Here is a 25,448-nt window from a genome sequence, read left to right as displayed (position 1 = left end):
TATCCAACGTTTGGAAGTTGCATTCTTATTTTTGGGCTATTATTGTCCTATAGCCAAAATTTCAGGAAAATCTATGGAAACGTTTAGGAGTTGCGGCATTGTAACGTGCAGCCATGATATCAAAAAATTCAAGAAATTTGAGGAAATTTAATAAAATTTAGGAAATTTTAGAAATATTTCTTGTAATTTCTTTGATTTCTTCAATTTTTTAAAATCAAGGAATTTGAAGAAAGTTCGAAAAATTTCTAGATATTTGAGAAAAAATCTCGCAAATATAGGCCCTGGTTCATTGGGTTTATTTATCTGTCGCGCGTGTCTTCGAAGGCCACGGAATAATGAAGTTGTTATCTACCATTCAACTACCACTCGTTGCCTACAGACGTGTCAATTTGCAATGATTAGTGCTTATCGACACAAAATTATAGCAGCAATTATCGTTGCTTGCATGTAATCTCTAAACATTACTAGTACCTCGTACTGTAAAGTAAATAGAAACGGATAAAAAAAAGATTCTCCAAGCCAGCATCCTACAATTACAGATGAAGAGCGAGAGTACATAATAAGCAAATTGAGCCGGAGCAGAACAGGCGTCGAAAAGAAGGTGATCAAGCAAGAGCAAATCAAAATTCAACAGTTTCGTCTTTAGCTTTATCATTTTTGTAGCCATGGCCGTCTTTTGGATCCGATCGACACCATTTTGGGCTTTGCTATGCTTCTATTTTGGTGATATGTGCGGCTACTACTTTCTTTTAACATCAGTGCCGAGGTATTTGAGCGAGGTAAATTTGTAATTCACGCCGTTCCGTAGGGTTTCAAAATACAAATGTGAGAAGTGATGAACTAACGCAGAGTCTTCATTCTCATATAGGAGTGCGACTTTCACGCTGCTATAGTCAGGAAAATAGATAATTTCGGTTCAACTGCCTATCCGCGAATTCACTCAAAATTCAATTCTGATTCTTACTGTTCGACGGAACATATGTGAAAACAACATTCGAAAATTTTCTTTTACCAGCCCTTAAAACTTCTAGGTCCATTCATTTAGCATAACTGCGACTGGTTTGTTTGCAAGTGTCCCGTATCTAACAAGGGTACCTCGTGCAATAATGTTCGGTTATGTTGGTGATTTGCTGGTGAAACGGAAGACTATCAGCACAAATGCTATCTGGAACATAGCTAACGCCGACCCGTACGAAACACCTATTCGTATCAAAAGCCTTTAATGTGAAACTCTTCATTTCTTTTACTTACATTATCCACTCTTTGCCTTGTTATCATACACAAATAAATTGCCGGAGGCAATATAGACAGCCCCGTACGAACTTTAATAAATTCCTATTTAAACAGCTATATACCGCTATATTTACATATAAATAAACATTTCACAGAGTAATATGCTATTATATAGCTCTATATGCCTGTATATAGCTCAATGTAGCTGTATATAGGTATATATAGATGACCATATATGGAATCCCTGAAACCCCTCACACTTAACACATTATTTCCATGTTAACAGAAACTCTCTAAGCATCATTTTTCCCACTTTATATCACTTTTAATAAAATCCAATATGGCCGCCGGCAGCCATTTTGTTAGGAAACCGAAAATAGTACCGACGCTTTACATTTGTTAATACCTTTCAAACAAAAAAAATCATGAAATTCGGTCAAAATTTACTCGAGATATTGACAAAATACTCCACGTTCACTGTACGGCCGAGTAGCCAGATAAGAGCTCACTCCAAGAGACCTAGCTCATGCTCCGGAGAACATAATTTCATAAACTTTTTTTTCCCTGATTGGTACGGTCAATACCTATCTAATAAAGCTAAAACGAACGAAATATGTTCAAATTTGGCCGACCTACAAGCAAAAACTGCTTGCCGCCCTGTGCCTGTTCCACACCAAGGGGTCTAACTCACGAGTCGGTCATCCGATTTCCATAAACTTTTTTTTTGTCGATCGGTATTGTAAATACCTTTTATTTGTCGTATCACTTACAAGTTTAACGTTTAAATGTCCGGAGATATCTTCGAAAAACCGTAAAGCACTTATTGGGCCACAGCTCGGGAGGGGTCTATCCAAAATCACTCATCTTCGAACTTAGCCTGTCTTTTGACATTACCAAACGGGAAAAAAAAGAATTTTCAAAATCGGATGCGTTTTACTCAAGTTATCGTGCAGACAGACGGACAGACGGACATTTTTTTTTCGCGGATTTGGCATCTCTAGACAACCACAATAGGTTTCCCCTTACTCAGGGAGTCCAATTCGACGTGTTACAAACGTATGCGTAAACCTATAAGACCCCAGTACTTCGTACGGGTCTTAAAATATTTTCCATTTGTTGTAAGTAATCCAAAAATTGTCTTAGGAACCTAACCGTTTAAGTCTTCACAAAACAGCACATTTTATTCTGGGATGCTTCCTCATTTGTATAACTTTTGTCAGCGATCAACCATATACGTGCTTGACATTTATAATCGTTACACGTTACAGTGGATACACACAAACTTGGAACAATATTCAGAATTGTGAGACGCCAGATGACAACAGAACTGCGAAAAATGTAAAGAAAACCGCTGAAGCGATAAATAAATAGCGAACTAATACGAAAAATCCTAACTTGGACAAACGAAGACAAATTTCATGAACGAGTAGATATCCAGTTTCTTTTAAGTGAGTTTCAGATTACATTCTGAATACTAAACTTTCTGATTGAAAAACAAAACTTTTTTTATTTCAATACCCACCCACCAAAAGCCTCAGTGCGACGAAACTAATTAAAAGAAGAATTTTTCTTTTTGAACAAAAGAAAACAGAAAAGTGAAAATGCGTTTTTGTCATTTTATAGTTATATAAAAATCTCGATCAAATGCAGTTCCCATTTTGATTTTAATTTGATTAACTTTTATGTCACGTAAATATTACAACAATCACACCACCCGCACCCTGTCTCAAGTTTTGAAGTATATACTTTTATTAGTTGAGAAACGAGTTGAATTACGATCAAACTTCTATCGACAATTTGAGTACTGAGTTCGTTTCCAGTAATTGTGGTACGTGGTATGGTTGTTGTCGTGATTGCTATTGTTATTGGTACTTTAGTGGTTGAAGTTGACATGATTGTAGTGGACGATGATGTTGTACTCCAAACTTGGGTCGTTGGTGTAGTAAGTACTTGCGTTGAAGTCGATACATGCGTTGTGGTCGGTACTTGGGTTATAGTTGGTACTTGCGTTGTACTCGGTACTTGCGTTGTACTCGGTACTTGCGTTGTACTCGGTACTTGCGTTGTACTCGGTATTTGCGTTGTACTCGGTACTTGCGTTGTAGTCGATACTTGCATTGTAGTCGGTACTTGTGTGGTACTCTGTACTTGTGTGGTAATCTGTACTTGTGTGGTACTCTGTACTTGTGTGGTACTCTGTACTTGTGTGGTACTATGAAATTGCGTTGAAGTCGGTGCTTGCGTTGAAGTCTGTGCTTGAGTTGAAGTCAGTGCTTGCGTTGAAGTCGGTGCTTGCGTCGTTGTTGTAATTGATACTTGCATTGTGGTAGCCACGTTCGTTGCCGTCGGCGCCTTTGTTGTTGTTGTCGTCGGTGCCTTTGTTGTTGTCATCGGTGCCTTTGTTGTTGTCATCGGTGCCTTTGTTGTTGTTGTTGTAGTCGGTGCCTTCGTTGTTGTTGATGCAACCGTCGGAATAGCGGGTGGATTCTTGATGACTACAGTCCCGCCTCCTGGTGCAGTTGGAATTTTGATGTTACTTCCACCTGGCATTCCCTTAACCTTATTTGCAACATCTTCCAAGTAAGAATTGGCTGTTTGTGCTGGTGTAGCGTTGATCCACTTGAAAATAACGAACATGAAAAACTTTGACTGAAATTTCGACTGAAAAATGCATTTGTATTTTTTTTACCTTACCCATCAGGCACCAACAAATAAACCAAAAATGAAGAACGTTAACCAACGATGTCATTTAAAATGCGTCTGCGATTCCGTTTTCGGGCTCAAAATGTTATCAATTGATACATTTGCTTAGTAACTCATCTCCTTTTATAGGTAGTTGAGTATAAAAATAGCATTTCCTACAAATAAGAAACGCGCGTGCAAAGTCAAGGTGTAACGCGTATTAGTTTAGCGTTGTGCGCAGGAAATATAGTAGTAGGTATTTCCCCAAAATAATATTGGCCTTCGTGTTAGACATGGGAAAACAATCATCAACTTCAAAGTGTGTCTTCTAAAGTTCAACGAAATGGAATCTTCACAATTTTTTTAAAAACCTATGTTGTGTTGGTACGTCATCCGAACGAATATTTTGTCGTCTGTTGAAAACCAAATTTCTCCTTAGTACTTCAACTACCAATTTTCTATCTAGTGATAGCTAGGTCGGTTCTATTTAAAAGAAAACTGATAGAAAACCCAATTTAAAAATTTTGAAATAAAAAAATCTTGTGTCGAAGCACCTAGCGGGGTAATAGAAAACAATAAAGTAGTACTTTAATTGAAGTATGCGAATATTTCCATACCTTTTTTTCTAAGCTGCTGATGGTATTATTGGTATCAAAAAACTACTCTATTTGACGTGGCAAAACCTCTATTACCCTGCTAGGTGCTTTGCTCGTGTTTTTCTGAGCTTATAATATACTTGAGGCTAGTGAGTTCTAAGGATACGATTGGATTTGGATATTTTTTAAAGTTTTGTATAAAGTTGTTTTAGATGCACTATTAATGAATGTTCTACCCCGTCGCCAATGCTAAGTTAAATTCTATCAAGCTTTTGAATCAAAATGAATCTACAAGTCATTAGACAAGCTGTCTACTACCGTGACGAATGACAAACAACTTCGGCAAACAGATGCAAATTGAAAGAGTTATAGAAAAATATTAATTTTATGCATAGAAATTGCGGTAATATTTACGCAAAAAAACAAACAGATTACTTGTAATCTTAGAATAGAATACGGCGAGTATTCCGATATTCGCTTACTGTAAGAGTCCACTATCGTTTCCGCGTGAAATTCAATTTTATTGCATTTATTCTGCTATAAAGAGTTTCAGCTCAAGCGTTATTATCTCCAAAGGATAATTTTTAGTGTCAGTCGACAGCAGGCAGCGTTCTTAGTTCATCATTGTTCAACATCCATGGATGCTTCGCCTCCTCCTATACTTTCGATACTTTGGTTCTTTACGCCGGAAAGCATCCAATTAGGATCACAAATGACGTAAAAAACTATGGACGACTTTAGTGGGCCTATTGAAATTCAGTCTTTAAATTGAAAAGCTTCTGCATCTTTTGAATTGGAAGCCTAGACGTAATCAGGCTAACAAAATCTCCTACTACAAATCGATGATAAGAGATGCTTGATATGCGTTTTAACCGGTACAGATAAGCGCGTGCCAACGACTGATTCTGAGCGTTGAAGGGCTAAAGTTATTGTTAAATTCAACACCGAACTCTTAAGCTGTGTCAATTCTCTCATCCGACTGGTACATTGAAAAGCTCAATCCTTTATGCTGATGGCTATGTCTACAACCAGTTTATCACGCTAATCTGTCGTTTTTGATGTTCATAATGTTAAAGTCCAGTTGTTTAGTGAAACAGTGTTGAAACGCAAGCACTTTGAAGTTTGAACTCTCATTATAAGAGGAGCACATCGTTGAAACTTAAGTCAGAGTTCTGCGCAGAATATGCATTTCTTTATTACTCTTCAGTGACCTCGCAGACTGCGAGTCGCAGTAAATTTTTTACAATCTCTTTTTCTCTTGAGCTACACTTAAAGCACCATCATTGGAAACTACAAATTATATTACTCTAATTACACCAGGGCCTACTTTTTAGAAACTTTTAGAGAAAATCGAGAAATTCAAGAAACTTTGAGAAATTCAAGAAACTTCGAGAAATTCAAGAAATTAGTTTCCAAAAAGTAGGCCCTGAATTACACTCTACAACAACAGCTTTTCTTGAATCCAAGGCAAATATTCAGCAACTTTCGTGTACACGCCTGGCTTATTTTTATCTCCGCACCTTTGACCCCAGCTTATTATGCCATAGAGTGAATGATATCCTGTTCGAAATTTCAGATCAGAAAATTTTGCTCAGATATCAATTTCCCAAATTTTCTTACCATTTTCATCGTTGTCTTGACATACGAATGGACCACCAGAATCCCCATCACAAGCATCGATCATGTTACCTTCTATTCCAGCACAAAACATTCCACTTTGTATGGAATTGCCGTAGTTGTGCGGCTGTTTGCAAATTTCTTCTGACATAATTGGGATGTAGGCAGATCGTAAATGCAATGATGGAGCTTTAATATCATCGTTTAGGGTGAGTAATTTTCCGTTAAGAAAAAGATGTTTCCAACTTACTTGATTTTCCGTACTGAGTCGATCCCCATCCAGAAATTGAGCAATTCTTTCCGATCGTATAGTCTGTATCCTCTGTCGGCAGGCAAATCGGTTGAATGTAGTCCGTGAATTTCACAGCCGATTTTAACTTTATCAACGCAATGTCATTGTTCATCAAATGCCCCTTCCGGAATCTCTCATGAATGTGCCAGTCCTCAATAAATATTTCGACTTCGGTGTCTTCGGGCGTTTCAGAATGATGATCTCCTAGCCGAATGAAGTATGCGTTTTTCGTGAATCCAATCAGGCAATGTGCTGCTGTCAACACGTGAGTCTTCGATATCAGTACGGCTCCACACCAATGCGATGACTTTCCATTGCGTCCTCGTACTCTGAGTGTTGCCTGCCAGGGATGATGTCCACGTTTCGCTACTCTGCCTTCAATAACTTTGAATACCGGCTGATCGTCGTAATCATCTGGTTCGTCGGCGACTCGAATTTGTCCACAATGATCTTGATCGGATCTGCTACTGTGAGTGATTTCATTTAGATGCGCGAAGCTACTCTTTGGATCTCTCAGAGTTAGTTTTTGATTCGTTTCAACTGTTTACGGGTAACTGTCGTCAGTAGCTGTTTATCTATTTAAATCTGAATGTACCAACCTTCTCGTTCAAAACATCGAACGTTCACGTCTTCCGTGTGGTTGCAATTGTTCTCACCCCATTCGAAATGAGTACATTTGTCCAAACTGGTCTCGTTTCCAGTGCAAGATACTTGATCTAACCAGATAAGACCTTCACCAGGTTGCGTGAATTCTTTTATGACAGCCTGAATTTGAAGAATTCTCTCAAAGGTTTTTCTTAATCAATAAATTCATTATCTTACCGCTGCTCCATCGTATCCCAACGAACGGCAGAAAACCTTTGCCTCATTTTCACCGAAATCTTTTGATTCGAAATATTAAAAAACATTTGAACTCATTTTATATATAGAGTCGACTCACCGTCGTCACATACTGTTCCCCAAATGCCTTTGTATCGGACCTCCACACGTCCTTCTTTGCGATCAGATTTTTGATGACCCAGCCGATATTGAATCGACGAATTACAATGATAAGCACTCTCATCTGATCCATCTGTGCAATCTTTCACTGCATCGCTGTAAGAGCCGATAAGCAAAATTTAATAATCACGAAGGCAAAAAAGATATTGTTATTGAGTTTGAAAAAAGCAGGTCAACCTTCTTCAACTGATAATTTTCAAAATCAGATGACTATTCATCTGTTATCGATAACGACGACCGAGACAAGATCTGAATAATGTTCTCTTAAAGCTCGTGATAAAAGATATGAAGTAATAGATTTAGCATCAATGTCTGAAAACTTAATAGATCAAAAGAAGTAACAGAACAGATACTGGTCATATGGCAGACTGCATATCTTCTGTGTAACTGAATTAAGAACTTACCATAAGAACGCAGTTGGTATGCACTCTTCCGATTGATCACAGAGCCAATAATTTAACTGACACTTCATATCCGGTAACTTGCACACTAATCCAACAGTTTGCTCCGAATTGCAGTCACGCACATCCCAACCATTAAATTCACACTCTTTTATGGACGTCTCGTTTCCACCGCAGTGCAATTCATCCAAAATATAATTTGAACTGTCGCCAACAGTGACTTGCGATTGAGGGTTGTAATTGATTTTTACTTCGACAGCACCCAATGGATATCCGGCTTCACGACAAAAAACATTAGCTTCATTGATGCCAAAGCCATCGCCACAAATATGACCCCATTTATCAAAAACTTTCACTTCCAATCGTCCCACATTCGGTCGATCACCATCCCCCGACAATCGAACGTCGTAGCTAATGTCTTTGCAATTTTTTTCATCCAAGCGATTGCCACAGTCATCTCTTCCATCACAGATCTAAGAATTCATTTTTGTAATAGAAAATTGTTCGACATGATCCGAGTATCATTATACCTTTGCGCTGGACAGACATACTCCGTTTCCGCAATCGAAACCGGACGAGCAAAATGCTTCGGTTTCAGCTCTGTCGGAAGAAAGGGCATTTCGATTCTTGTACATCTGGTTTTGATCACCATTCAGTAGGATGTTAGTTCGGGGTAGAAAACGACCAGTTTTTGTTTGAGCGTGGCTGTTAAAATCAGAAAGAGTTTCAGTGTCTGGTGTAGGTGCAGCATCGAACACGTTGCGTTGATTTTCATCATAAGTTTCATCAAGCTGAGGATCGTTTGAGTCGTCTTCTAAAAGAGATTTTTGTTACTTGGTAGTTAGTAAGTTAGTATAAGTAGAATAGACCTTTATCTAAAGTTACTGACTGAAACTTTTATTAAAAACCTTCTACAGACGGCTAGCATATCTCCAACAGAATTATCGAATCTATTACTTCTTTTGATCTAATTTTTTTCAGCGGATCAATAAAAAGTTTTTTACTTCATTTGTTTTAACACAAATGTTTCTATGTAAGACCGCATCAAACAGAGTGCATCGCTTATTTTTGTTGTCGCCGTCGACAACAGATGATATTGCCGTCCGTAGAAGGTGTACCATTGATGTCTAAATAAAACTCACCCTGAATTCGTTCTTCATTTACAATTTCTTGGTCTGCCTCTTCTGCTTCAGTTGTTACATCAACAAAACTTGACAAATGTTCTGTTTCATCTGTGACAGTACTCAAAATTTTCGTCTTCATCTCGTCAACCTTATCATTCCCCAACTGGGCATTTTTCGTATATGGCGAAAGCATGAGCTTCAGTGCATCGTTCAAATGTAAATCATGTTCCGTTCCCTGTGTTTGAAGATCATCTGGCGCAAATCTCGACGTTATTGGACGTGGAGGACGATTATATATTGGGACCTCGTGGTCTCTATTCGGGGTAGTTCGTTCGACGGTCATCACATTGGCCCTATCATTTTGTTCTTGAATTCTTCGTGTAGTTTCAAAGTTGGCATATGTGTCCAGTAAGTCCATGGTCTGGCCGAAACTATTAAGTTGTCTGTTGGTAGGAATATGTCGGTTGAGCGATTGTGTTTGATCAGTGTCTACGGTGTCTTGATTCGTTGAGAGGCTGGGATAAAGGTTATTGTAGTGATTGTTCTGTTGAGAAGAATAAATTTTCGTTTTCGAGTAGGAAGGCGACGAATGCACATATCCTGCGTGCTGTTGTGTTCTCGGATTGGCAAGTGGTTGAACGGACGTCAATATATCAAAATTTACTTGTCCACTTTGTTCAGAATGAAAAGATCTACTTTGTGGAGCTGGTGCATACGCTCCTTGTTGTTGAGTGGAAATTAAATCAGATTGCTCCTGCGGAAGTGGTGGCTGAAGACGTCTCGAAGGCGTATATTGTGGGCTTGTTTGCGGTGGATATTGAACAGGTGTCTGAGGAAAGGCTCGGCTTTGTGAAGTGGCTGGATAAGTTTCTTGTTGTTGGGTGAAAGCTGTATCAGAAGTGTGATGAGGAATGGTTCGTAAAGGTGGAAGCAGATCCCTTTCGGGTATATGTTGTGAATGCTGAACATTGGTGTGAGATGACGTTTGAGGATAACTCTGTTGTGGATACTGATCATTTACTCTATGCCCTGATCGTGAGTTCGTAGAGTGTGTTTGTGACGGAATATTGTGGTGCTGATTAAATGATTGCGAATGTTCATTTTGAACTGCAGATGTGGAATAAACACGATGGTGTTGATCGTTGTTGTTGTTGTTGTTGTTGATAGTGCTACGCGAAAAATAAACAATTTCAAATTCTATTACGTGTATGGAAATGCGACGTATTACCGAGAATCCGTATCAGACATTCGTACATCAAAGTCAAAATCGTAATCATCGCCAGCAGGTCGTTTGTCTTGACCCTCCTGATTACTGGGAAATTCACTTTTATGACTAGGTTTTTCCGACTGAATGTTTGCGTTTACGTTCTTATTGCAATTGACATTTTTGGGCCAATCACACACCAGCAACGCAGAATTGAACATAGTGCCCGGTCCACAAGATTGTACAAATAATCCCGAATGGGCGCACTGAATGAATTTCGTGCAGTCATGTGGATGCTCGAAAATACCTTCGTGAGGACATTTGAATTGGCTTATCACTTGTCTATCGGTGTCCGTGTAATGAGTAGTATCGTCGTACGAAGTCTGTTGCGCACTGTATAACCGCGCATTTTGTCTGAGAGATGAGCATGTGACTTCGGAAGCGAAATCACATTCTTTGGTAGCATCGTTAAACAGAAATCCCTCCGAACAGGTATCCACAAACACTTGACCGTCCACACAGTTAACGTACATTTGGCAACTGTTTGGATGGGACTTAATCCCGTTTTCATAGGGTACACATTGCGGTTTCGATATGTGGCGATTTAATATGGCCGGTTCGCTTCGACCTCCTTTCGTTTGTACGTATCGGGGCTCTTCTACTGCTTGCGAAACGTAATTACCTCTCCAAATATGCCGTTTGACTGGCGTCTTTACATCTAAAATCTGCGAATTTACGAGTTTTATTCAATCAGGTCGTAGCACCAATAAAAGGCGTGGGGAAATACTAACACTTAATGCGCTACTAGCAAATAATCCACAGAAGATCAAGTGCAGAATTAAATTCATTTTAAAAAGTTGGATTCGAATGCAATTTTTTGTGGGTTTTTGTTCAGCAAAAATAATTTTCTTCGTTTCACAGTTAATAACAAAATGCGACTGAAAAACGAGCTGAAAAATCTCATAAAATCGCACAAATTTGTCTGTTTTCAAGAATTTACATGATTTCTTCGAAGCCTTATCACTTCCATGTTAAAGTTCAAACGATATGATCGGGACGGAGAAAAATGTTGTAGTAAATTTTGCTATATAACACATGCTGAGTCACAGTCGTGATTGTCTTGTGTGCGTAAATATTGCTGATTGCAACAAATGTACTATTCCAGGGCGCCACTTATGATTTTGCTATAAAATTACCATTCATACGTACAGGACGTATACGGCTTACGTGTGAGACGTAGATACTACATCTAGTACGTATACAATATCGTAAAATTTTACGTCCTACTCGTATAAAGTACGAATGAGTGAACGATTGGACTTGTCGTCGTTAGTTGAGCGTAAATTTTAGGATAAATAGGAAAAATGTTACGATTCATATGAACATTCGACGTACTAGATGTAGTATTTGCGTCTCATTCGTAAATCGTACTCGTTCTCCCAATGTGTTATGATTATGAAAATTTTCCACCCAAGCAGGGTGTATAAGACAATGGCTCCAAATTATTTCTGATTGAAATGCATGTCATACTAAGCGGTTGCGACGTAAAGTTTAATCATTGCATAAAACTTTAATCGAAACCTTTTCAAGAACAAGCACACGCACCACGATACATTAGGCAAGTCTGTTACTTCTTTTGTTCAAACATACATTTTTGCCATAGAAGAAGCTCTGACTAGCTCATCGTTTATTTGTGTCATAGTTGTTGATAACAGTTAAATAAAAAGTTACAAATAGACATAACACTGCAGTTCAGTTGCTTCTGCGTTATGTTCTCAATTGATATATCTCTCATTCACAAGTTAATTTGAAAGAGCGTAGTATAGCGATAACACTGCAATTAGAGAAGATTTGTTTATTTTCTTAAATTTTTAATCAAACATAAGATGTTCAGAGTGTTTCAAGGGGTCATTCACAAATTAATGAGAATTTTTGGAATGTAGAATAAGGTGGAACACTTCAAACTCTCTTCTCGAAATTTTCATGTTGGCCATTGGTGTTTTCAGGGGTGTAGGTTATAATGTTCGTCATTTGTCGTCTTTTCGTCGATCGATTAGCCTTACCTTTATCCACTAAATACTCGAACTTCTATTACAATCTAAAGATGACGCAAATAACGACAAAGTTCAATGTTCCATTTGAAACCTCATTTGTTGAACCTCTTCCCGCTCGTGTTGGGACGACAGGACGACAGGACTGGACGACAGTTGTAGGAAGGGAGATCACTATTTACACGATTATTGTCCTAAGGCTCAAGCAAGGATATTATTCCTTTTATGGACAGACCTCAATGTCACCACTTAAAAAAAAAAATGAAAAATTAGCTGCACAAGAACCATTTTCCTTTTGTTATTTCGCCTACAATTTAAACAACCAAATATTGAACGTACTTTATTGACCATTCTCCCAGACGATTCTCAACAAATTTTAAAATATCTGAAAAATTCTGAAGAAGCCTAAATCTAACACTTTTGGAGATTTTTTATCGAAACCTCAAACTTGGACGTCCAAGCAGACGTCCTCAACTGCTGGCAATCTTCCACCGGAAGCTCCGACTCATTTGTCGCCTCCTCGCCAGATGGATACGGATCCTATTGCCCAAGACGATCCGCTTATTCAATTAGATCCGGTCAACTGACTCGCTCTTTCCGTGACCGCGAGTCGCAGCCTCTGATATCTGACTACTTTCAGCCGTCTCAGTCAGCTGTATCTCATCCGCAACGTCCCGTTTCTGATTCAATGAACTCCCCTAGATGTAATTTTTCCACTTCAAGAAGTGGTTTTAAGTTGAATTATCAGAACGTTCGCGGATTAAGGACTAAGACGTTTGACTTCTCGAATAATGTTTTGTCTTGCGACCACGATGCTGTTGCTTTGACAGAGACTTCTCTCAATGATTCTTTTTTCGATGGTGAACTTTTCGATCTTAAACGATTCTCTGTCTACAGAACTGATCGTTCTCATTTGAACAGTGTTCATCAGATGTATGGTGGCGTGTTGATTGCTGTTCGTACCTCTTACCCCAGTGATCGTATCCTAGTTCCTGGCACAGACAATGTCGAAATGGTGTTGGTAAAAGTTCAACTTCAGGATCATTCGCTCTTTATCTGTTGTATCTATATTCCTTCTGGCTCCTCAGTACTGGTCTATAACGAATATCGTGATGCACTGGAGAAAGTATTGAACTTTGTCGATTTGGATCTGAATGACGAAATGTGCGTCCTAGGTGATTTCAATCTCAGTCTTGTAGATTGGGTGCCCGACACCCTCAACAGCCACGCCAACAGTGTTGACGACCTGATGAATGGCGATGACGAGTCTTGTGAGCCTAATGTGTTTCTACCATCTGGGATTGGTGAAGGAACGAAAGCTGATATAATCTATCTCATGTTGAGCAGTGGTCTTCACCAAGTCAACGGCGAGCGCAACTTTTATGGAGATATTCTGGACCTTGTTTTTTTCAGCAACCCCAATGGGGCAAACGTTTCTAGGTGTCTTGAGCCTTTGAGTCGTGTTGACCTGTACCATTATCCCATTGAGGTTATCTTTTCCGCGGACGTAGTCGATTGCGTTGAATGTGATGAGTCTTCTACTGAATTTAACTTCAAGAAAGGTGACTTCTCCGGTCTGAACCGTTATTTTGACTCTGTTGATTGGAATCAACTGATGTTGAACGTTTCTGACGTGGATGTCGCTGTTGATTTGCTTTATGAAACGCTTTTAGCCGGTTTCGAAAGGTTTGTCCCTCTCAAGAAAAAAGTGACGATTGATGACCCGCCTTGGTACAACCAACGTCTAAGGAACCTTAAAAATAGGACGAGCAAAGCTAGTAAGCGCCTTAATTCTGAGACTGACCCCACTGAGAGATCTAGATTAGAGATGGTTTTTTTGTCGTTAAGTAAAGAATTTCGCACTGTGCGTGATTTGGCTTTTAGCAGGTATCTGACAAAGACTGAGAAAATGCTGACATCGGATCCGTCAAGGTTTTGGTCGTTTGTGAAGTCGCGCAAGAAAACTGTAGGCTATCCTTCAACGATGCGTAAAAGAGATAAAAAATCTTCCAGTCCTATTGAATCCTGTAGTTTATTCGCCGAGTTCTTTCAAAGTGTCTATGTTACTGATAACGAGAGTGAATCAGACCTGTCCCGTAAGTTTTACCACATTGATCAACTTGTTGATGTTGGATCGATTTCTTTTACTATTGAAAATGTTGTGAGCCATTTACGTGGTATTGACACCAGTAAGGGCGAAGGGCCTGACAAAATCTCACCCGTTCTTTTGAAGAACTGCGCTGATAGTCTGTCTTATCCACTTCTCCGCATTTTTAACTCATCACTCTCAACTGGTAAGTTTCCTACGAGATGGAAATCGTCGTATATTACACCGATTTACAAGAGTGGATCTAGGAGTGACGTAGAAAATTACAGAGGTGTTGCTATTCTGCCAACTATTGGAAAACTGTTCGAAGCCGTCGTAACTAAAATCTTAACCGAGAAATTTAATAACGTGATTTCGAAATCTCAGCATGGCTTTATGAAACGAAGGTCTACAGCGACGAATTTAGTGGAGTTTGTAAGTCATGCGACTAAAGTCATGGAGTCTAAACATCAGCTAGATGTCATTTACACTGATTTCCAAAAAGCTTTTGACCGAGTAAAGCATTCAATTCTTTTATTCAAATTGAAGAAGTTTGGAGTTCATTCTGAGGTGTTGGCGTGGATTGCGTCTTATCTAAGCGGACGTACACAGTTCGTAAAGTTGTCTGGGTGGTCATCTATGACTTTTAATGTGACGTCTGGCGTTCCTCAAGGTAGCCATCTTGGCCCTCTTCTGTTCATATTGTTCATGAACGATGTCACGAAAGTTTTTTCTTCCTCTACTCATCTGTTGTATGCAGACGATTTGAAGATCTTCAAAGTGATCAAAACTGTACTTGATGCTACTGCTCTTCAGAGAGATTTGAACAGGTTCTTACGGTGGTGCGAAGTCAACCAGCTTTATTTAAACGTAAGAAAATGCAATGTGATGTCTTTCACTCGCAAAAGGTCAAAGATTGAATTCAATTACTCTATCAACGATACTGTGGTGACTCGCTTGAAACTGGTGAAAGACTTAGGAGTTCTCATGGATGAAAAACTGACCTTTGGTAAACACGTCGAATACGTAATCGCTAAGTCTTATTCGATGCTCGGTTTTGTCATCAGGACTTGTAAGGAGTTTAAGAATGTCAAAACCTTGAAGAGTTTATATTTCGCACATGTGCGTTCATATCTGGAATATGCTTCGGTCGTTTGGCACCCGTATCAAGAAACTTTCATTGATAGGATTGAATCGATTCAGAAGAAGTTTTTGATGTTTGCACTCAGACGATCAGTGAGACGTGACGAGAACTATAAACTTCCACCTTACATTGACAGATGTTGCTCCATCGACATTGAACCGCTTGCTAGACGCAGGATAAATGCCTGTGCATTGTTTACTTTTGACCTTTTAAGTGGTGGTCTTGATTCATTTGAAATAACAAGAAGAATTACTCTAAATCCTCGTCCCACTCGAGCTGACGATTTACTCATTGTCGATGAACACAGGACTAAGTATGGTTACCATGAACCAATAAATAACATGTGCTTGGAATTTAACCGTTTCTCACAGCTTTGGTTTCAGGGTATGCCGCGGAACTCATTCAAAACGACTGTTAGAATGTTGAAGATTCCAATCAAATTGAATGGTAAGATCAAAATGTCATGACTGATTTCATTTCACTTGCAAATATGCTGGACCTATGGTTCTTTTTCTAATCGGTATCGATTAGGTTATTTAGGTCTCACGACTTTAAAAAGTGGTCTCACGACTTAACTCCGAGTCTTATCGACTTGTGCCGAATCGAGCCAGTCTAGTCGACTGGCTCCCGCTAACCACTAACCGTTCATTTCCAGGTGGCTCAGAAAACGATCTATTGACGACTTTCTGGTTATTGGTCAAACGAGACGTGACTCACTCCTATGTGACGTTGGTGAATGTTTTTATTTATGTTTTTGTCCTATTTTTTATCATTCAACTTGACATGTATAATCTTTTTCTGTTCTTTTATTGTAAAATTAAAAATGCAAGTAGTCAGGGGGCGGATGCCATTGACGAAATAAATAAAAAAAAAAAAAAAAAAAAAAAAATATGATCAGACCACATAATATCAAGCACAAAGAACCGATTCCATACTTTCCACCTGAATTTCTGATGTTCATAATTTCGTTCAACTCCTTAGCCAGCCATACCACATCTCCTCTATACGTTGCACGGCCCTCATCAAAAATATCCCAAAATCCAAACCCTTTCGGAGCCAGGCCTATTTCCTCCAAATATTTGTATCCCAGCCCAACTTCAGTGCTGTTCAACAACAAAAACTTGGTGTTATCCGCCCAGCCATTTGCCAATCCGATAACGAGTCTCGCGGATGGAACTTGTACACGTGTTGTGTTCCAAAGTAGCTCCGGATCCGAAGAAAATTCAACATTCCATCCCCGATGAAAACGTTGAACAATATTTTGGATGTATTCGGAAGCAGGTTGGTTCAGTATGGAAGTGTTGTACAAGCAGTGACTGTAGCCTTCGTAAAGTTGTATAGTGACGAAGTCGAATGTTTCTTCTGTTATCTCTAGACCGTTCTCAGCGGTTCCGACCACAGTCGAGCCATATCGAGACAGCAGATACCCGTACGTATTTCTGCCGCGATAGCTGAAATTCGGTACGATTGGGTCCCATTCAGAATAGGTGTGCCTCAAGCTTCTGTCGAAAGTTGATGTAGAGGGATCCAGATACGATTCAGCTGGTGCCATAGCCACAATATAGCCATCTTGTTTCATTAGCAGGGAAAGTTTTCCCATCAAATCTAGCGTCTCAACTTTAAAATGATTTCGTTCGTTCGCAACATCATCGGTACCTTCAATATCCCAATCGATTCCGTCGTATCCGGAAAATTCTAGGTCCGATTTTGCTATCACTTCGCTGTTCCATCGTTTCCACTCAATAAAAATTTGCTCAGCAGTATTGGTCGTGTCAGGATGCAGAGCATTCCAACCGCCAATGGATATTAGATGAACGGTTTCCAGATTCATATCCCTCAGCTTTTTCGCAATTTGAGCCACACAATCTGGATCGGGACCTCGGTTAATGTACGGTCTGGCCGTGGTGTAATTATGAAGCAAATCGATTGAAAACCAAATTATTGTATTTACGCCCTCTTCCGCTGCTCGAATTATTTTATCGTCACACTGATCCCAAGTCGCATAGCCCACAATGATTTTTTCCGGTAGCACAACTTTTGGTAACCATTCACCGCTTGAGAAATGTATCAGAAAGATGATGCTCAACAACAATTTGAAAATTATTTCGACTGTTTTCATGATGAATGTCGGTAGGCTTCTGGTAACGAGTAATGAGCGGCTCAAATATTCGTTTTGTTGTCGTTGTGAAACGAATTAGTCAGTGTGTCTGAAATGATAAAATAAAGAAAGCAATGAACGTAATCTTATTGTTGCTGAAATCGAATGTAATTCTTAATTTTATTACTGGAAATAAAGAATTTTTATTCAATTATTGGGTGTAATGTATCCATGGATTGTTGCAATTTGAAAAGTAATAATTCTAAGATAGCAGCAGAAGATAACGCAACAACACAAGGTTATAGGACGCACTTAGTAAAAATCAAAAATCATCGCATAGGAGAACTGAACAGGGTCAGATACGTACAAGGGCTTGAATGGGCGTAAACGTTCACAATCCTTCGTTACTAAGTAATGTAAACAAAATTGCACAACAAATGGTATGTTTCAGTATTGCAGGATCGGCAAGGATCATGTTTGAATCGAAACATTTTGGCTATGAAAGTTGAGTTTGCTACTATCTCAATAATGTGTGGTTGCATACCTCGCCTTTGGCTCTGATATGCAAACTCTACACTTGTCAAAATAACCGTTTCCAAAGCTTGTTGCTTAAAACCACACTTGTGAGTTCGGCTCGTATCACAAAATTGTTCCCTCATGTAATGAACTACCTCCGCAGCATCCAATGTAATCTACTATTATCACATAAGCGAAAACGAGACAACAACACTTTTTATTAGCAGATCAATATAGCATTAGGCCTGTTCATTTTAGAGAAATAGTCTCAAATTCATCTGGCATGGTGTCTATCTGGTCCGGAAGGCTAAAATATTGGACCCGTATTTTTAGACCCGTACGAAGTACTGGGGTCTTATAGGTTTACGCATACGTTTGTAACACGTCGAATTGGACTCCCTGAGTAAGGGGAAACCTATTGTGGTTGTCTAGAGATGCCAAATCCGCGAAAAAAAAATGTCCGTCTGTCCGTCTGTCTGTCTGCACGATAACTTGAGTAAAACGCATCCGATTTTGAAAATTCTTTTTTTTCCCGTTTGGTAATGTCAAAAGACAGGCTAAGTTCGAAGATGAGTGATTTTGGATCGACCCCTCCCGAGCTGTGGCCCAATAAGTGCTTTACGGTTTTTCGAAGATATCTCCGGACATTTAAACGTTTAACTTGTAAGTGATACGTCAAATAAAAGGTATTTACAATACCGATCGACAAAAAAAAAAGTTTATGGAAATCGGATGACCGACTCGTGAGTTAGACCCCTTGGTGTGGAACAGGCACAGGGCGGCAAGCAGTTTTTGCTTGTAGGTCGGCCACATTTGAACATATTTCGTCTGTTTTAGCTTTATTAGATAGGTATTGACCGTACCAATCAGGGAAATTATGAAATTATGTTCTCCGGAGCGTGAGCTAGGTCTCTTGGAGTGAGCTCTTATCTGGCTACTCGGAAGTACAGTGAACGTGGTGTATTTTGACAATATCTCGAGTAAATTTTGACCGAATTTCATGCATTTTTTTTTGTTTGAAAGGTATTAACGAATGTAAAGCGTCGGTACTATTTCCGGTCTCCTAACAAAATGGCTGCCGGCGGCCATATTGGATTTTAGTAAAACGATATAAAGTGGGAAAATTTGTACTTAGATAGTTTCTGTTAACATGGAAATAATTTGTTATGTGTGTGGGGTTTCAGGAATTCCATATACGGACATCTACAAAAACCTATATACAGCTATATTGAGCTATATACAGGCATATAGAGCTATATAATAGCATATATTTATCTGTGAAATGTTTATTTATAGTGAAATATAGTTAAATATAGCGGTATATAGCTGTTTAAATAGGAATTTATGAAATTTGTCTTCGTACGGGGCTGTCTATATTGCCTCCGGCAATTTAGTTGTATATGATAACAAGGCAAAGAGTGGATAATGTAAGTGATTTTAAAGGGAGAATAGTTTTTCAGCAGAGAAGAAAATGAAGTAAGAGAAATGAAGAGTTTCACATTAAAGGCTTTTGATACGAATAGGTGTTTCGTACGGGTCGGCGTTAGCTATGTTTTTTTTAGAATTTTAAAAAATAGTTTAGATCTGGGGAGCGAAGCATTTGTTGAAATGTACGAAAGCGTTGGTTAGAAGAGAGGAGAATGATGGTGTACATCTTTTTTACTCTTCTAACCAACGCATTCGTACATATGAACAAATGCTTCGCTCCCCAGATCTAAACTATTTTTTTAAATTCTAAAAAAAAATACGGGTCCAATATTTTAGCCTTCCGGACCAGATAGACACCATGCCAGATGAATTTGAGACTATTTCTCTAAAATGAACAGGCCTAATATAGCTGTTTACTAATATAGCAGCAGCAGATGTCTAGATGTTCAATAGTTATTTCTTTATCGAGTGGAAAAAATATGAAATTCCAACATGAGGGTAGTTTTAGGGAAATGTGGAAATCAGCTTGATCCGACTCCAGATACACGAAATCATTGTAAGAAATGCTTCAAATAACTTAAACCACTGATTTATTAAGAGTTGATACCTAGGTATAATTACTCCTAGAACAATACCACTCACCCTAAAGGAACGGAAAAATAGATAATAAATTTAAAATTTCGTCGTAGAGTGACCTTGCTGCAAACAAAATGCCGTAGCAGACACTTGTTGTGAGTCTTGTATGGCAAGTTTGGTACCTTTTTAAAGCTGAGACGACAGGCTGATCAGACATAACTGTTGCAGACAGGGTCAACCTGTGTATTACAGTTGAGTCCAAGTTTCGCCGAGGATGGTGAAAATAAACTTTTGTAAATATTGTACAATTCAGATGACCTTTGTAAAGACCATTCACGGTGTCTAATAGAGCACACAATCATGTACCAATATCGCAATTCAAAGAGTTTCAAACTCTTTTCGTCTAGGACATTATCACCATCCAAAAATGTAGAATTTTCGACTTTAGCTGGCTACGTGGCCAGGTTGTCGAGTGAAGCCATTTTAACACAGATGAGCTTAGAATTAGTCCATCTATCCGTTGCGATAACAATCTGTATTCAAATTGACTCGTGGGTTCCGGACGGCCAGGTATGCCGGTTCTCCGAAGCGGCCGGGCGGATCCGGAAACTAAATTCCGAGTCTCTCAACCAGAACATGAAGAAAAATCAGAGGTGGTGTCGTGACACAATTTAAATTTTGTTCAACCAGACCGTGCAGTTTGGAGGAGAAATTTTCCACTTTTTTCCCGAGGTCACATGCATTAGTGAGTAAAATAGCTTACGTAATTGTTTGGAGTTATGTATTTTGCCTTGTGTGGTGGTGGTTGCCAAACGTAACACCTGGTAAAATAGAAAGTTCCAAACAAAGACGTAATCTACTATTTCTTAACGAAAAGAAAACAACAATCCGAGATAGAATCTTTAAAAAGAAAAACAAAGTGACAGCTCATGGGGAGAAAATAAAGTTTTCACACCGGACATCTGAAAACAAAAATGGTTAAATAATGGCCGGCAAATTTTCAAAATTGTTAAGACCAACAAATGGTTGTATATGTTGTCGTAAAGGATGGCATATCGGTATTTAAAGCATTATTTTGCATTATATTACAATTCAACACAGCGGTAGTAATATGAGATTGAATCAGTCGATAAAATGGCAATAAATCAACAGACTCATGTTGATGATTAAGTCCTATCGAGTTTGTTGATCTAAAAATTTCAACAGACTGACACAAAAGGTCACATTAGCACTAAATCATCTCTTCCATTCATATTGTCCGTTGTCCTGGATATGATGACCACAACAATACAGTTTCAACGTTTCTTTGAAACAAGAAAGTAAATCGAAAATGACGGAATTGTTAAATAAATTGAAACAAACAACGGCAAGTAGAAATGGGACGACCAATGGTTTCTTAAATAATACCACGACTGTGAGTTCATCGTTAGCAATATCAAAGACCCAAGTGGCAGTCGATGTGATAGACGAGAAAAAGGAAATTATAACCGTCGACGAAGAGGAGATTGAATTGCCCGAATATGAAAAAGTGAAAGTGGTTGGTCGAGGTGCATTTCTTGTTTCAAGTAAACTGACTAGGATAATACTAAATTAATTTAATCGAAAAAGGTTCGTTTGGTGTTGCAATTTTGTACATCAGAAAGTCGAACAATACTCAGGTGGTTCTAAAGCAAATCAATTTGATTAATCTGACCAAAATGGAAAAAGAGCTGGCTATGAACGAGGTCGAAGTGTTTTCGAAACTTCATCATCCCAACATTATTTGGTAGGTTTGTGGGAGAAAATCACTTTAAACTTTCACAGACGACAATCATATCATTAGGACAGTTATCGAATCTATTACTTTATTTGATCTCATTATTTTGAATGGATGTAAATGTAATCTTTTACTTCATTTGTTTTAACATTCATTTTGATATATAAGACGACGTTAGCTAGAGTTATTTATTTATGGTCGTCCTTGTCGATAACAGATGATGTGAATGATGTTGCCATTTTACAGTTATCTAGGCAGTTTTATTCGAGGAAATGTCTTGTTGATTGAAATGGAATACGCGAATGGTGGGACATTGGCCCAAATTTTATCTCAAAAGGAAGCCGAAAAAGATTACATGCCGGAACGATACATTCTAACCGTATTTGAACAGATCACCAGTGCAATCAACTACATGCATCTGGAAAACATTATGCATCGGTCGGTACATGTTTGTATTGTTGTGCAAAAATTCGTTGACTGAATTGGTGGTTGAATCGTTTTCAGAGATCTCAAAACAGCTAACGTCTTTCTAAATTCACGGGGAACTGTTAAAATTGGAGATTTTGGCATCAGCAAAATAATGACCACAAAAATTCATGCCCAGACTGTCCTGGGCACCCCCTACTATTTTAGTCCAGAAATGGTAAATTCTGCTTTTCTTAAAACATAAAGTCATGAAGGACAAGCCTTATTTCGTAGTGTGAAGGAAAAGACTATGACAACAAGAGCGATATTTGGGCGCTAGGATGCATATTAGGTGAAATGTGTTGTCTTCAAAAGGGTGAATTTCTAGTAAAAGTTACCAGACAATAGATTTTCATTGAAATTTCTTACAGCCTTCGCTGCGACCAACCTCTCGGAATTAGTAGCTAAAATCATGTCGGTACGTACACTATGCTGTAAATTAACGGCATTTTATTTGCATAAAGTTTCATCAACCTAGGCCCAATATAGTCCCCTACCGAGTGGTTATTCCGAAGGTCTGAAATCAATGCTAAGTCAACTGTTAAAAGTTGAACCAAGTCAAAGGCCATCCGCGTCTGAAGTGCTTCAGTATTGGATACCATTGGTCTACAGAAACATTGGAAAGAACAGAGGGTATGGTACACGGACAAATATCTAATTGTTCGCCTTGTGGTTCATTTCTGTCTTCAATAGACATGAATTCCAATCAAGTGAAATGTTATCGGATTCATATCGATCTGTTCTCACTGCTGTAGCATCCGGTAAGGACTTCTTGAACAAACAATATATGGAAGCATCAACGGCAAGTGTTACCGAATCGCGCATGGAACGATCCGTTTTATACCAACTGAGCTCGTTCGGTACCAACACGATTCTGAATCCGCTCCAATTACCGTCAAACATAAAAATTACCTGTGTCGCAACTAATGGGTCACACTTTTTGGTTGTCACGACGGGTGGATTGGTTTACTCATGGGGTTTGTCTGCTTAATTCTTTGGAATTTAAAAGAGCCAATTGTTCAATTGAAAAATATATTTTATGAAGGCGAAGGAAATGCAGGTCAACTGGGCTACGGGAATGTTGGAATTTGGAAGCACTATCCATCGTGTGTGGATTCGTTGAAGAAATACAAAATTGTGAATGCATGCGCTGGTGATGGATTCTCAATTTTTCTGTCTGATCTTGGAGTAGTTTTCACTGTGGGCGACAACAGTAAAGGATGTTTGGGTCACACTGACATGAAAAACTATCTTCATTGCAGACCGCTTGGTACGAAGAAAAAAATATTTTTCTTTAAGGATAAACCTACCGACGTCTCTTATTCGCAGATTGTTTGAACGAAGTCAACATAGTTTTAATTGCATGCGGATCTCATCACGTCATAGCGGTTAGCAATGACAATTCAGTCTATTCATGGGGAACATGCAAGTATGGAGCACTAGGTCTTGGTAATCAGATATGCAGTTCTGTTCCCACTAAAGTACAGTCTGCATTGTTTGGAACGAAAATTCTGAAAATTGCATGCGCTCAAAATTGCACTTTACTGTTACTGGAAAATGGCGAGGTGTTAGCTGCCGGGCGGAATAGTGACAATAAATTAGGAATTGGGGAAAGTGCTCTGAAATCGATAGTTTTCGTAAGATAATTCGGAAAATTTCAATACCCGTACTTCTGCCAACGGTCATATTGTTTTAGAGAAAGGTTACTGACATCACCAAAAAAGTGCTTGACGTTGCAGTCTCAACCAGTCATTCAGTATTTCTTATAGAAGGTGGATATGTTGTAACAATCGGTAAAAACGCAAATGGACAAAGAGGACTTGGTCACTGTAACTCAACTGATATACCAACACTGGTCACGGGTATCAAAGACAAGTACATCAAGAGAGTTCAGTGCAGTCCCACATATTCGGTCGTTTTTTCCGATGACAATGTAATCACTCTGTGGGGCACTCGATCAGGTAAAGTGATACTGAAACATTGAAAATAGCCGGTATGGCTTTGCGTACCCGGCCTGAGGCATAATCTTTCGAAAACTAGGCATACCCGATAAAAATGAGGATGTTAGCAGAAGCGACAATAAAAAGAACTTGGACAAGTCGGAGAAGCCGAATAACTTTGAACTTGGTAATAGCACAGCAGCCTTCACGAATTTTCTGGCATCAGTCTACAAATCAGAATTAATTTTGGATCCGATTGATGTCTTGGCGTAAGATTTTTTTTTGAATTACGGAAAGAGATCAATATTGTCAACGAATCACCACCCCCTTACAGAGTCTACTCTTCTGAAGAGCAAATTTCGCTGGGATATTACATCAACATAGCTAATGTTTATCCATTGCATCACAGTATTTTGGTTCTGGTTGATACAACAACACCATTGGCTACAAATAGCGTGTGAATGATTTTTTCTGTCTTTATGTAGCAAAATGTCTGTCAAAACTAATGAAGTAAAAGATTTTCCATCAATCTATCGCTTAATTACCTAAGGTCGTATATGAAAGGTTGTTTCATTAATAAAGCATTTCGTATGGAGGGCAGGTTGCGTGTCGTTATATTCAACTTTCGTCAACGGTTGAGAATCGTTGTTAGGGGCACTGTCTTCAAAGTGCTATGTTGGCGGTCGTTCACAAATGACACCATTAGGGGATATTGGGCTATAAAAAACGTTTGGGTTTTAACAAATTTGGGTTACTTTTTGCATAACGTCAATTATGTACGGCTCCTTATCAGTTATGAATTTCAGTTAAACAACTACTACAGATGCCTCCGTCTCTAATTTACAAATTTTTTCATGTGTACACAAATAGTGCTTTTTAGTCACACCACACTCATTATCTGTGTCCTTTCTTATTTTAATGATAGAAGAGATTGGCTCAATTAAAATCGAGAACCTAGGGAACCCCGGTCAAAGGCAGAAATTCTAAACATATAATGAACTCATTTGTTATCGACAGCAACGACCAGAATAAGTGATGTGGTACTGTTTACAAGGTTTTTATAGTGAAGTGCGTGAGACTAATGAAGTAAACGACTTTGTTTGAACAAATGATGTAGAAGATTTAACAGAGATATGGCGATACGTTTCGCTTCTAAAAGGTTAGAGAGTCAGCCACATCTATAGATGGATCATTTTTGATTATTTAGATACTGTTTGATTGAAGTACGCTGCAGGGATTA

General features: G+C 38.8%; 4 protein-coding genes across 5 annotated transcripts; 1 reads left to right on the top strand and 3 right to left on the bottom strand.

Moving 5' to 3' along the window:
• Nucleotides 1-2,883: 2,883 nt before the first annotated feature.
• Nucleotides 2,884-3,931, bottom strand: LOC119079687 (mucin-2-like). The gene is made up of 2 exons (XM_037187745.1): nucleotides 3,923-3,931; nucleotides 2,884-3,852 (listed from the first exon to the last, which is right to left on the bottom strand). Exons 1-2 carry the CDS (start codon nucleotides 3,929-3,931, stop codon nucleotides 2,914-2,916), a joined length of 948 nt encoding a protein of 315 aa, XP_037043640.1. The 3' UTR covers nucleotides 2,884-2,913.
• Nucleotides 3,932-5,681: 1,750 nt separating this feature from the next.
• On the bottom strand, nucleotides 5,682-11,099 carry LOC119079364. 2 transcript variants are annotated; one of them, XM_037187216.1, is made up of 12 exons: nucleotides 10,940-11,099; nucleotides 10,173-10,873; nucleotides 8,963-10,113; nucleotides 8,351-8,634; nucleotides 7,824-8,293; nucleotides 7,361-7,515; nucleotides 7,243-7,301; nucleotides 7,020-7,185; nucleotides 6,379-6,960; nucleotides 6,132-6,317; nucleotides 5,949-6,071; nucleotides 5,682-5,828 (listed from the first exon to the last, which is right to left on the bottom strand). In XM_037187216.1, exons 1-11 carry the CDS (start codon nucleotides 10,994-10,996, stop codon nucleotides 5,950-5,952), a joined length of 3,933 nt encoding a protein of 1,310 aa, XP_037043111.1. In that variant the 5' UTR covers nucleotides 10,997-11,099; the 3' UTR covers nucleotides 5,682-5,828; nucleotide 5,949. The 2 variants fall into 2 exon arrangements, with proteins under 2 accessions (XP_037043111.1, XP_037043110.1); XM_037187215.1 differs by lacking the exon at nucleotides 5,682-5,828 and having other exon boundaries at nucleotides 5,935-6,071.
• A 1,429-nt stretch (nucleotides 11,100-12,528) lies between these two features.
• On the bottom strand, nucleotides 12,529-17,620 carry LOC119079378. The gene is made up of 2 exons (XM_037187258.1): nucleotides 16,317-17,620; nucleotides 12,529-12,587 (listed from the first exon to the last, which is right to left on the bottom strand). The coding sequence occupies exons 1-2, from the start codon at nucleotides 17,546-17,548 to the stop codon at nucleotides 12,566-12,568; spliced, it is 1,254 nt and encodes a 417-aa protein (XP_037043153.1). The 5' UTR covers nucleotides 17,549-17,620; the 3' UTR covers nucleotides 12,529-12,565.
• Nucleotides 17,621-21,270: 3,650 nt separating this feature from the next.
• On the top strand, nucleotides 21,271-24,709 carry LOC119079368 (serine/threonine-protein kinase Nek8). Its single transcript, XM_037187238.1, has 13 exons — nucleotides 21,271-21,594; nucleotides 21,656-21,812; nucleotides 22,050-22,241; nucleotides 22,308-22,446; nucleotides 22,503-22,584; nucleotides 22,640-22,686; nucleotides 22,747-22,901; nucleotides 22,962-23,245; nucleotides 23,314-23,538; nucleotides 23,598-23,905; nucleotides 23,965-24,229; nucleotides 24,309-24,477; nucleotides 24,543-24,709. The coding sequence occupies exons 1-13, from the start codon at nucleotides 21,378-21,380 to the stop codon at nucleotides 24,667-24,669; spliced, it is 2,367 nt and encodes a 788-aa protein (XP_037043133.1). The 5' UTR covers nucleotides 21,271-21,377; the 3' UTR covers nucleotides 24,670-24,709.
• The last annotated feature ends 739 nt before the right edge of the window (nucleotides 24,710-25,448 follow it).

The sequence above is a fragment of the Bradysia coprophila genome, unplaced genomic scaffold (genome assembly GCF_014529535.1).
Source record: "Bradysia coprophila strain Holo2 unplaced genomic scaffold, BU_Bcop_v1 contig_324, whole genome shotgun sequence".
Classification (NCBI taxonomy): domain Eukaryota; kingdom Metazoa; phylum Arthropoda; class Insecta; order Diptera; family Sciaridae; genus Bradysia; species Bradysia coprophila.
The sequence above is the reverse complement of the archived record's forward strand: the minus strand, read 5'-3'. Positions and strand labels throughout refer to the sequence as shown.

What these genes read in the sequence shown, in the direction of transcription:
- LOC119079368 (XM_037187238.1), top strand. Translation starts at nt 21,378, where the DNA reads ATGACGGAATTGTTAAATAAATTGAAACAAACAACGGCAAGTAGAAAT. An exon ending in AGTGAAAGTGGTTGGTCGAG is followed by an intron (nt 21,595 to 21,655) that starts GTGCATTTCTTG and finishes TAATCGAAAAAG; the next exon opens with GTTCGTTTGGTGTTGCAATT. An exon ending in CTGGAAAACATTATGCATCG is followed by an intron (nt 22,242 to 22,307) that starts GTCGGTACATGT and finishes AATCGTTTTCAG; the next exon opens with AGATCTCAAAACAGCTAACG.
- LOC119079378 (XM_037187258.1), bottom strand. Translation starts at nt 17,548, where the DNA reads ATGAAAACAGTCGAAATAATTTTCAAATTGTTGTTGAGCATCATCTTT. An exon ending in TTATGTGGTCTGATCATATT is followed by an intron (nt 12,588 to 16,316) that starts TTTTTTTTTTTT and finishes TTCAGAATTTTT; the next exon opens with CAGATATTTTAAAATTTGTT.
- LOC119079364 (XM_037187216.1), bottom strand. Translation starts at nt 10,996, where the DNA reads ATGAATTTAATTCTGCACTTGATCTTCTGTGGATTATTTGCTAGTAGC. An exon ending in TTGCTAGTAGCGCATTAAGT is followed by an intron (nt 10,874 to 10,939) that starts GTTAGTATTTCC and finishes GTAAATTCGCAG; the next exon opens with ATTTTAGATGTAAAGACGCC. An exon ending in TGGGATACGATGGAGCAGCG is followed by an intron (nt 7,186 to 7,242) that starts GTAAGATAATGA and finishes CTTCAAATTCAG; the next exon opens with GCTGTCATAAAAGAATTCAC.